Source organism: Corylus avellana, chromosome ca7 (assembly GCF_901000735.1).
Source record: "Corylus avellana chromosome ca7, CavTom2PMs-1.0".
Taxonomy (NCBI): Eukaryota; Viridiplantae; Streptophyta; class Magnoliopsida; order Fagales; family Betulaceae; genus Corylus; species Corylus avellana.
The window spans coordinates 23552126-23564145 of NC_081547.1; the positions used below are offsets into that span (position 1 = coordinate 23552126).

At 33.8% G+C, this 12020-nt stretch overlaps 1 protein-coding gene across 1 annotated transcript; it reads left to right on the plus strand.

Moving 5' to 3' along the window:
* The first annotated feature begins 3942 nt into the window (after positions 1-3942).
* Positions 3943-5352, plus strand: LOC132188021 (gibberellin 20 oxidase 1-D-like). Its single transcript, XM_059602441.1, has 3 exons — positions 3943-4478; positions 4612-4933; positions 5041-5352. The coding sequence occupies exons 1-3, from the start codon at positions 3943-3945 to the stop codon at positions 5350-5352; spliced, it is 1170 nt and encodes a 389-aa protein (XP_059458424.1).
* The last annotated feature ends 6668 nt before the right edge of the window (positions 5353-12020 follow it).

Genomic DNA, 12020 nt, shown 5'->3' on the forward strand with positions numbered 1-12020 from the left:
CTCTTGACACTTGCACCCATTCTCTTATAAATTAATTGGTACATTGCATGGCCGGCTCTTCCATTAGCAGGCGATTTAGACGGTCGCTTAAGACCTAATGAAATATGACCCAAAATAGTAATGAAAAGTGCTAGGCAGCCAAACAAATGAATCTAAATTTTTTTTTAAACTGACGTTGCAAAGGTTATTAAATTAAAATAAAAAAATGCAATTCTATCTCCCTTGTCTGTCATTCACGGTCTGCCATGTCAGTTTGAAATTTTTTCTGAGTTCACTTGTTTGGCTTCTTAGCACTTTTCAATGGTAATAACACAATTAAGGCCCTAAAGAGCATCTTAGCTATTACACTATCCTTTTCTAGTCATGGGTTAGCTTTTGACAACCCTTTGATTCCATAAATAAGCAAATATTATAAGTGGATGCTATATATATATATTAAAAAAAAACTATGTTCATCCTATATATATACTCTCTTTTCTTTTCGAAGATACATTTAATCTAATTAACAAATTGTGCAAATTAATTGAATTAACATGGTCAATGTTCTTGTAATGAATGACAAAACAAGATTTGATTGATCATGAAGTTTATTAAATGAAGGGATTTGGTGATACGATTTATCTTCTCCACAAGATTATGTTGGAGGAAGGCAAGAACCCCACTGATTAATGGATTCTTAAATGAAAATTTTTTAGTGTAACTTTGAATAATGTTCAGGAAAAAAAAAGGATATTAATTTGTTCTGGTTATGTTCAATGTATAAAAATATCATTCAACCCACCATAATATTCTTAAGGACCCCAACTATGGGGGTAAAAAGGTCCTGATTTTATACCAATCTGAAGGCGGTCACAACCTTTTGGGATGCTTTTAGATTGTCTCATCTCAGATTAACCGGACGTGAACCGTCCTCCGGTCGGCCAAAACGATAAATGATAAATGATAAATCTAAGAGCATTTTCAGCAGCTACCTTAAAGCTGCTTTCCTTCCTTATATATAGGGAAAATCTAAAAAAAATCACAAAGACTCACCTACAGTAGTTTCTCTATATTTTCCATAGACATTAGGATTGCTATAGTTGTATTGGGTTCAACTGTAGCAATTTACATGGTTTATTATAATCATAAAATGACATTCTCTCTTCTTTCACACTTTCCTATGCAAAATAAATGAATATAAAAAAAAAAAACAAAAAAAATAAAAAAATAAAAATAAAAGTAAAACAAATAATATTTTAATGTTATAGGGAACTATAAGGGTGAGCTATTGTGGAGTGTATTTGAATAGGGAGGTAAAAAGTAGTTTGGTTCTTTAAACAAAAGAAAAATGACGAGAAAACTGTTGGGAATGCCAAAAATGGGAATACAATTGTTTCTTTACCATTTACAGCAAATGCATTTGATTCTATTTTATGTTGTCTTGCAAATTAAGCTTCCTAATTTGGTTCCAACATGGTGTATGTTTGAGTTTGTGGAAAGCACGAGTCCTTTACGATCTGACGTGACACTTATCTAGTCATGTTAATCATTAAACAATTAAATTTTTTTGTCTATCAAATTTTGTCGTTTAATTTGTTAACCCGTGATGACAGTGATGTGTTGCATGCCACATAAGTCTATGAAGAAATTATGAAAATAATTTTTGAGAAATAGTATAGTGTAATAAAAATATCATTTTTGGCCCATAAAAGTTCTAGGTGGCAAGAAGCCATAGGCCTCATCCGTAGTTGTTGTGGCCCCACCCACTGATAGACATGTGGCCTCTTGCCACTTATGACTTTTTATGGGCGAAAAATGATCTTTTTATTGCACTATAGCATAGGATCTTGGCAAAAATCAATTTTTTTGTGCTTTTCATTGGGAGGATAACACATCAGCATGGAACAATAAAAGTGGGCGTTGTGAAAACTGGAAACACTAAATCCATCCCTTATCAACAATATTCCCCACCCCCCCCTCCAAAAAAAAATAATAATAAATAAAGAACAAATCAAAAGAGAAATATAACGATTTGATGTTTTCACAACACCTACTTTCATTGTTTATCATCCTTTTAATGGATGATACAAAAAACTTGATTTGTGTCCGGTCCTTATAAAAGTTATTCTTAGATAATATAATAAATTCATTAAAAAGTCAATTATATAGCACTCATGTCTCCTAATCACTGAATTCTGTCATAGATATTGTGAAAAAAGTGGGGTTAAAAAAGTAATACCATTTTTTATTATTATTATTGTTTTTTGAAAAAGTGCATAAATTAAGTCGGTAAAACATTCTTAAAACATGATAAGACTTTGAGATAAATAATACTATTTATAGCTTCTGAGCATAAGCTTTTTTCTGTGGGATCACATCTCTCAATTGTTAAACGCTAACTTTAATTCAAAATCAATGGTACGGATAAAAAAAAGTGTGTACAAAAAAAAAGTACATAGAAAATTTACAAATAGTAGTTTTTTACTTTTTTTTTTTTTTTTTTTCCCTGGGCAAAATAGTATTTTACTATTGAAATGACACGTAATGGAGCAAAATGGTCCCTGATAAAATCTGCTGAGGTCAACCTCGTACAATTTAGTCATCGAAGCAAAATTGACTACTCCATTTTTCCTTGCTTTAAGTGACAATAGTCAACGTAAATGGCCACCCAATGTTGGCTTCATATATTTTTTTTTTCCAAGTATTTAATGTTATATATATATATATATATATATATATATATTGTTATATTATTTAAAAAAATTTTAAAAAATTATTACTTTTATATCGAAAATAGCGTGTTTTTAGTGACTTATAATGTTAATTATTATTTTTTTTAATTTTTTTTTATTTTTTTATAAAAAATGTAAACCTCATGAAACATGTTATATTGTCGACTGGTATAATATAAATATGATAAATAGATGTAAAATGTTGCGTTATTCATATGTATGATAGTATATACATTATTATATACATACGAGAAATGGACAAAACCAAAATTTATTGGGTGGGAAGTGATATATCCAACCTTTTTCCTCATGGGTCTCCCACTCAATTAAACACATAATCATGTTACATAGATAGTGCTGCCAAACGTACTTTTTATTTCTCGTTATGGTATAATTATAGGCGACAAGATTTAAGACCCGACATTCACATTCACAATTATATTTCTACCAATAATTAAGTAAGAACCCTATTAGTTTTTCAATCAACAATTTTTCACTCAATTTTTGAAAACAGTACCCTAAATGAAATCACCTATATATATATTAACATAACATATAAAATAGAGAAGTGTTAGAGAGCCAAACAAATAAATTCAGAAAAAATTTTAAACTGACGTGATAAGGGTTTTTAAATTAAAAAAATGCAAGTCTCTCTCCCTTGTCTGCACGTTAGTTTAAAAATTTTTCTTGGTTCATTTGTTTGGCTCTCTAGCATTTCTCTATAAAATATAGGGAAAATTTCACAAAAACTCCATTGAACTTCTATTCGTTTTGAGTCTTTTGATACTACTTCCAAAATTTAAAAAACTCTCAATTAAGGGTATCGAATTTTTAATTTTTTTCAATTACCCGATTCCGTTAAATTTTGTCAAAATTTTCAAAGTACACTTTTCTTTTATTAAAAAAAAAATGCAATATGCAAAGTAGATAAGAATTTTCTGAAGTTTCCTAAAATATTTATACATCCTTTGCCACTCTTCCCACTCACTCACCCATCTCCACTTTTCCTCTTCCTTAAATTTCTCTACTCTTTTTAAGATAATTAATTTTTTTTTTAAAAAAGATAATTAATTTGTCAAACAGATTCCATATCTTTGTGTTTACCTGTCTTCCCAATTGAACAGCCTTGGCTTTTCTCTCTCCCAAACTTCTTTATAAAGCTGATCTCTTTCCCTCTTTCCCCCCCAATAACCAACCCATCTCTCTCTCTCTCTCTCTACAATATTCAAATATGCCAATGCTTCCTCCTACGCCTTCCTCGCCGGCAAACCAAAAAAATGAAGAGGAAGCTCTGGTTTTTGATGCATCTGTTCTTCAGGGTGAATCCAACATACCTTCGCAATTCATATGGCCGGACCATGAAAAGCCATGTGCCGAGTTGCCGGAGCTTATAGTCCCTCCGATTGACTTGGGCGGTTTCCTCTCCGGGGACCCACAAGCAGTCTCAAATGCTTCTCTGTTGGTCAACGAGGCATGCAAGAAACACGGCTTTTTTCTGGTTGTAAATCATGGGATTGATACGAAATTTATAGCTAAAGCACACAATTTCATGGACGACTTCTTCCGCATGCATATCTCAGAAAAGCAAAAGGCTCAAAGAAAGATCGGCGACCACTGTGGGTATGCTAGCAGCTTCACCGGCAGGTTCTCCTCCAAGCTTCCGTGGAAGGAGACTTTTTCTTTCAGATATTGTGCCGGCGATCCCTCATCGAAAATTGTCGAGGATTATATCGTAAATGTGATGGGCGAAGATTTCAAACAGTTCGGGTAAGACCCATGTTTAGTTATCCACTGAGATTCAGTCTTGTGTCGTTTCGATTCGTAAAAGAACAAAAGTCATATATATATATGTTTTTGTTTTGCTTTTCTCTTATGTTGTACTCTTTTGATGTGCATATAGGAGGGTGTATCAGGAATACTGTGAAGCCATGAGCACTCTCTCCCTTGGGATCATGGAGCTTCTGGGAATGAGCCTAGGTGTTGGGAGAAAGTTTTTCAGAGAATTTTTTGAAGGAAACGATTCAATAATGAGATTGAACTATTACCCACCATGCCAAAAACCAGATCAAACACTTGGAACGGGGCCACATTGTGATCCCACATCGTTAACAATCCTTCACCAAGATCAAGTTGGCGGCCTTCAAGTGTTTGTAGATGAACAATGGCACTTCATTAGACCAAACCCGGATGCTTTGGTTGTCAACATTGGCGACACGTTTATGGTGATTATCGATACTAGACTGTTATACGACTATTTTCAAATATCATTTTTCTATCGATATTTGCATGTCGCATGAAAAGTAATGAATATTAATGTATGCTATTTCAGGCTCTGTCAAATGGGATTTACAAGAGTTGCTTGCACAGAGCAGTGGTGAACAACAGAACAGTGAGGAAATCTCTTGCCTTCTTTCTATGTCCGAGGATGGACAAGGTGGTGACTCCGCCAAGAAGCTTGATCAACGCTGAAAATCCAAGAACATATCCAGACTTCACATGGCCGAATTTCCTCGAATTCACGCAGAAACATTACAGGGCCGACTCGAAAACCCTAGATGCCTTCTCGAATTGGCATCGACAGAATCACAAGAACATCCAAGAAAACAAAAACAAGGATTTTGAAGTGTCCGTTGCCCGTTAGTTTGGCCGGAGAGAGAGAGAGAGAGAGAATTGGTGCTTTTGGTGGGTCTATGAGGAAAATGGTAACAGAAACACCAAAAGGAAAGGCCCCCGCCCCCTTTGAAATTTGGTGTTAGTGTTGGAGGGAATATATCATCATGCAAGTGCAAGAAGCAATTTGGAGGAATAAAGAGACACGTCTAGTTTTCCTTTCGGCAACTATAATTAGATTGATTTTTGTTCTCTTTTCTTCATGTTAACATCATATTATGTAAGATCAAAAGTGTACGTGTCCAAATCTTTCAAATCTCTCTTTTATAGATATATATATAAAATAATCATCTCGTTTTGGTTTCATAGTTTGATGTAATCATATCAGAAAGCATGTGAAATCAGCTTATTTAAATGCTTGTGGTGGAGTTTACATCTACCATTTTAAAAAGGCACTACTTGAAAGTTGCATGCATGGCTTTGCTCTTGTCCGTACAAAAGAAAAAAGGGAATAAAAAAGAAAAAGAAAGAATGTGCTTTCAGAACCAAAGATCGATGGACTATTAATTGTTCTTCACAACTAATTAAGAGAATCTCCATCAAGGCCAAAGTGAAATTCTTGCTTGATTACATTCTAGAAAAATTAATGCAAAATCTCTCGAGAATCAGAAATTTTTTGATAATGGCCCTTGCATATACTAGCTTAAGAATAAGGAAACTAGCTAGCTATATTGATTTAATATAATTCAATGTATGTAATCGAATTAGTTTAACTTTTCTGCCTTCTTGGTCTTCTTTACGACAAGTACTGTGATTCTTTTAACTCTTATGGAAACTACACTTACCCCTTCGAAATGCAATTTGCAATCTCTCCTTAATATTTTAATTTTTGTAATATGTACCATTCTTATCTGTCATTCAATTTGCTATGTCTCATCTCTATTAGGATTTCTTGTTTACTCAAATAGCAAGTGCATCAAGTGACGTAAAATGTTCATCAGTCTGACCGTGAGCTAGCCGACCGTGACCCATGCACAGATTGACCGTGAGTTGCCTTTTTTTCGTTTTTATTTGAAGTTTGTTTTTTAATTCGCTCTCCTAGCTTTTGTCTCTCAGTGTCAATGTCGGCACAGCAAAGTGCTTTCGCCGTTGGTATCTTTTGCAAGGTATATATTATATGATCGAATTTAATATTTAATGGCCTAGTTTTTAGGATGATAAGTACTTGATGACAAATCAACTTAATTACAACATACATCCTGTACGCAAACAAACCGAGATAATTAATTAATGATAACTAGATGAAACCTTATCCCTTAAACTCTTGGAAAGTGTCTTTTGTGGAGGAGGGAGAGGCATAGAAGCTGATGATCATGATATAGAAATCATGACTTTTCTCCCAAGAAAAGTTCCCTATTTCTACCAAGAGACGCCCATGACATGTATATAGAAAGCTGCATGCATGACTCAAAGTTGCTTGAAAAGTTAGAAATTTTCCACATCAATCAACATCATAAACCGAAAGTCTTCAACCTTTGTAAAACCATTACGTTCTTTCCACATGGATTATGGTGAGTTTGGCAAATAGTTTCAAGACGGGAACGTAAACAGAAACCGTTACCTCAGTCGGTGTAAAATTGATTTTTTTTAAGAGAGAGAATAAATCTTTGCCAATCAAGCTCCCTCGTCACGTTCTTTGCTAATCAATTATTCCACTCTTCTTTTATGCTCCACCAAGAAATTAAGGGCTAGAAATCACTCTTTCAAGCCATAATTAAATACATGTGGTGTATGTGATTAACATTACTCCAAATATGTGGGAAGACATGAGTGGCTACATGCTCAAACAAAAAGGTTAATTTGCCTGACTCTCCTTGTGCTAATTATTTGTTTTTTGTCTGATATAGATAATTTTTATTTTTATTTTTTCTAATTTGAAAGGTGGGCAAGGAGATTAATTGTTACTATTCTACTTGAGCGTAACTATATAGATTAGCACCTACCCACTGGGAGCTATACATGATGGGCTTAGACAGTGAAAACCGCAGGTGCTCTCTTAAATCTGACTGAGTCATATATAGCTTAATCCAGTCCCACCAAAACATCAATAAGAACCAAGATGATTACATTAATCAGGTATAGAAATTCTCATTGCGAAATTCGAACCCATGTCCTAATTAATATATACCTAACCACTTTAAGAATTTTTTTTTTGAACCATTGAACTACCACCTTAGATGATTGTTTAATATAATTAATTTGGCCTGCGCGCACGCTATATGGTTACGACATGGGATGGGCAGTGTCTGGACAGTACTGCACTAAGAGTAGTAGCACGCACTTTATCATATGATTTTCAAGAGGAAGAGAGTATATATATAATTATAAATCTATATAGATACGCCCTATCTATTTGTTTAATCAAATGTAGTCGTGGCAATAAATTAACTTCATTATATTAAAGCATAATTAATTAATTAATTAATTAAATAAGCATGTCATTGTCATGACTAATGATCTCTGTAGAATCAAAATCGATTTAATATACCTTGAAATCATCGCCTCCAATAGAATGTCCATGTCAAAAAGCAAAGAAAATTAGTTGATGGAAGCCAAGTTTTAGAATTTTTGAAACGTACTGTTCATCCTGATTAATGATGCCATCATTTAAGCTAATTAATTGACATTTTGCATGACTTGATTGGACAAGAAGCTTTAGTTTTTCTATTATAACAAAAATCACTAAATAATTAACCAATAAACAAAATGTGTTTGGCCACCAAACCTGTCATCACCTGGCATGATTGATACTTTACATGCCTTAATTGGATAAGAAACAAGATTGCTTTAAGAAAAATAATTGTTTGTTATAAAGAATATACTCTAAGTTTGGCATTTTCTAATCGCTCTCGCATGAGCTAGCTAGCCACACCAATCCACAAGACTACAACAAAAGTGCCTGTTCGGGCACTTCCATGTTTCTTTTTCATCCGACTTGGCAAACCTTGTTTTTTTTTGGTGAGAATAAGACGGATTAATTTCCTCAATATAACTATGACCCAATCAATTTTTTAAAAAGAAGAAGAAAAAAAAAAGTCATAACTTGTACTGCGTATGAAAACCAACTTATAAAAATGACAAAAGGGATCGAGAATAGGACCGGACCTGTAAAAATCGACTTGCAAGCAGAAAGTGTATAAGGGCTTATATGAAACACTTAGGATCGTAACGGGCCTAGGGCAAAGAATTCAGACATAACTTTCAAGAAAATCTCAGAATTATCATATACGTAGATATTGCTTCTTTTTCTACATAAAGAGATTTTATTTATGTGCACATGAAATGGTAAGATTTTGAACTTTTCTGAAACATATATATAAAATGTTGTGATCATAAATCAAGGGGTAGTCGCCATTCGGCTTGGCCCTTGTGCATGCGTATACGAAAGAGACAAGAAACATTGTAAGCACACTAGGTAGGGATTGTCACAAAAGTTGTTCCTTTCTCAAACGTGTCGAATGACGGTTAAAACGTAACACACACTCTAATCGCTATCCAATAGTTCAATCCCGCCAGCTGATAGATCTCTAATTATATTTTATTCTCTCATCAATAAAAAATAAAATACAGAAAAACCTATGACATAAACGAAAATAAAGAAATAAGTAATATTTCCCCACATGATATATATATATATATATAGGGGATCGAGTTTGACATTTTAGTAGAATTCATGCCTTCTCTTAATTATATCATGCGTCTTGCTGTATTGGGAATCAGTCTCAAACTGGACTCTTAATTAAGACACCAATTAAGCATGCATGCATGCCACATGGACCAATCAAAGGGCCGTTTATTGAAATCAAAACTTGAGATGTGTGGGCGTGGGCGTGGGCGCGCGTGGGCGTGGGCGTGGGCGTGAGGCTTGGAGGTGTTATATATATATATACTTTGAAAACTAATATGGTTCTGAAATGTGTCACACCACCAAGGGGCAAAAACTAGGAGAAGACAAAAACTAGGAGAAGATATTTCAAGTGAGAAATATATATAGAAATGAGATAACTTCTAGCTACTGCATGAATCATGGAGTAATCATGAATGAGCTGTTGACGGCTGGAGTCAGTGTGAATTGTGGACGGCTCAGCTACGTACTCACCTTGATTCATGGGATTTTATCATTCACAAATATGACATCAGAGAGAGCTCGATCTCTTTAGAATATAGATTTTGTGAGGATTGCTTTAGTAGCGTGGTCTACCTCTAGAGATTTCGAAGAAAATGCTGGAGATTCAAAAGTTAAAAGCACGTGGAACAACTTTCCAATCAAATCCTATATATTTCGGATTTGAATTTACATGAACATCACATTATCAAATTCAATGATGATTTTAAATGTCACATCACATTTAAAATGACTCTAAGACAACTCGAATTCTCCTTATATCATTACTCGTAGTATCTTGCTTTCCACTTGGGTCCTTGTGGATTGTGCTTCGAGGCTTACGATATTCCTAGACATTTATAAATTATGATTTGTTAGAGATTTTATGTATTATCTGATGACTTAGCTTAACAATTTGTCTTTTTTATTGCTCTAATGACAGACCTATGTGATATTATTAAGCTATGTTTTAGTTATGGTTATTATTATTTGTAGAGTAATAATATAAGGAGGATTAAAGTCATCTTAAATGTGATGTGACATTTAAAATCACCATTGAATTTTGATCCGTTAAATGTCACATCACATTTGGGAGAACTCTAGGAGGACTCTAATCTTCCTTATATCACTACTTATATACTACTAGTACAAAACCAATAAAGGTGTCATGCCCTAATCTCTGCCACATGCCTCCATGTATAGGCCACTGACTTTGGGTTTGACCCAAATTTCAATCTAACAAGATTGTCCATTGTCAATCTCTTGGGTGGATCCAACTTTCACATTGTTAAAGTAATAATTAAGTGATTTAATTTATCTCTTCCTATTAGCTTAAGTTTTTGGAATAATTGGTAATTTAACATGGTATCAGAGCTAAAGGTCATGGGATTAAACCTTGATTTTGTCAATTCACCCCTCATTTAAACTAAATATTCAACGTGTTGAGTCTCATCTATTAAAATGGAGTTTAGTTTGAGTCCACACATGAGAGGGAATGTTAAAGTAATGATTAAGTGATTAAATTTATCTCTTCCTATTAGCTTAAGCTTTTGAAATAACTGATAATTTAACATAACTCTACATTTTCCTTTCACCAAACTCTACACATGGTAGCCTAAATATAACTTGCAGAGTATAAGGCTCGACTTTGGTCTCATCTAGTTTGTTTAAAAGGTATCTTACCATAAAGCTAGGCTTTTTAACCGATGAGAGATTACCTTGTGTTTTTCAATTTATCCTATGTGGCTTCCCGCTCCATTGCCGATCAATTAGCAGGGTACTTTCAATCGTATCAACCGGCAACGACAATGGCAGGTAGCCTTATGATGGACTTTTGTGCGAATTTGCTAGTTGCAATCACTTTGTGTAGGCTAAGGGTCTGTTTGGGTATGCGTTTGATAGGCTTAAAAGTACATTTAACACTCAAAAAGTCCATTTGAGAAAAAAGTATCCATCTGGTAAAAATAATTGTAAACGCTTTTAATTGCCCAAAAAGTTTATAAATAGCCAAAACACACTTTTAACAAAGCTTAAACATGAAATTTTTACCAAAAAAAACGCTTTTTTAACTCAAGTTCTGTTTTTTGAATGCAATCCCTTAAAGGGGTGGCAATGATGGTGAGAAGAAAGTTTGGTCAAACAATTGGGCTTCAAGTAGGGTTTTTTCTAAACCCATAAGGCCCGAACCAATTAACAATATTTTTTTAAAAAAAAATGGGATAATTTTTAGTGGGTTGACCCGTTTGGACCAGCCTAGGCCAGTAGGCCTGATGCCCAACCCGTGTGACCCGAGAGTTAAAAAAATGCTGGAAGGCGAGGTTCGAGTTTCGAGTTTGGTGCCTTAGGCTTAGCCATTGGGTCATGACACTAATTTCCTTAATATTCTCCCACTGTTTGTATTATTAATTATATCAAGGAAATGAATATGATTAGCATGTAACAATTATAATTGGAATTTTTCCGTGCGATTATTCCTTGTAATAACATGCATGAATATTTTAACACCCTACAACTTTTTTTTTTTATTTTTTTTTTTTTATTTTTTTTTTTTTATGCATCTATAAATACCATGAGGCGCTACTACTATTTCTTGACATTAAACTCGCAGCGGAAAAATAATTGAACCATAAACGGTAAAGATAACACCAGATTACAAACTGAAACATAATTTACATTCATTTACATACTTTGTTCCATATGTAAAATTGTTCAAACCTTCAAGAACTATACACAAAATCAAAAAGATACCATAGTAGACTAAACCCAAACAAAAAGCCTTTGTCTAGGTCACCAAGATATTAAAGCTTTCTCAAATCTATGGATCGAAGTCCAAGTAGTTGTTGGGTATTCCTGCATCCCTAGCCTCTATATTTGTAAATTTTAACAATTTACAAGTGGAACTGTGAGTCTACAGTTCAATAAGTAATACAATCCATCACACCGTGTGTGTAACATGAGTCCTTTTTGTATTAACACATTATTAACTTCAACACTATCATAGTATAAACTTTCAAAACATGTGCATACTAGAATTT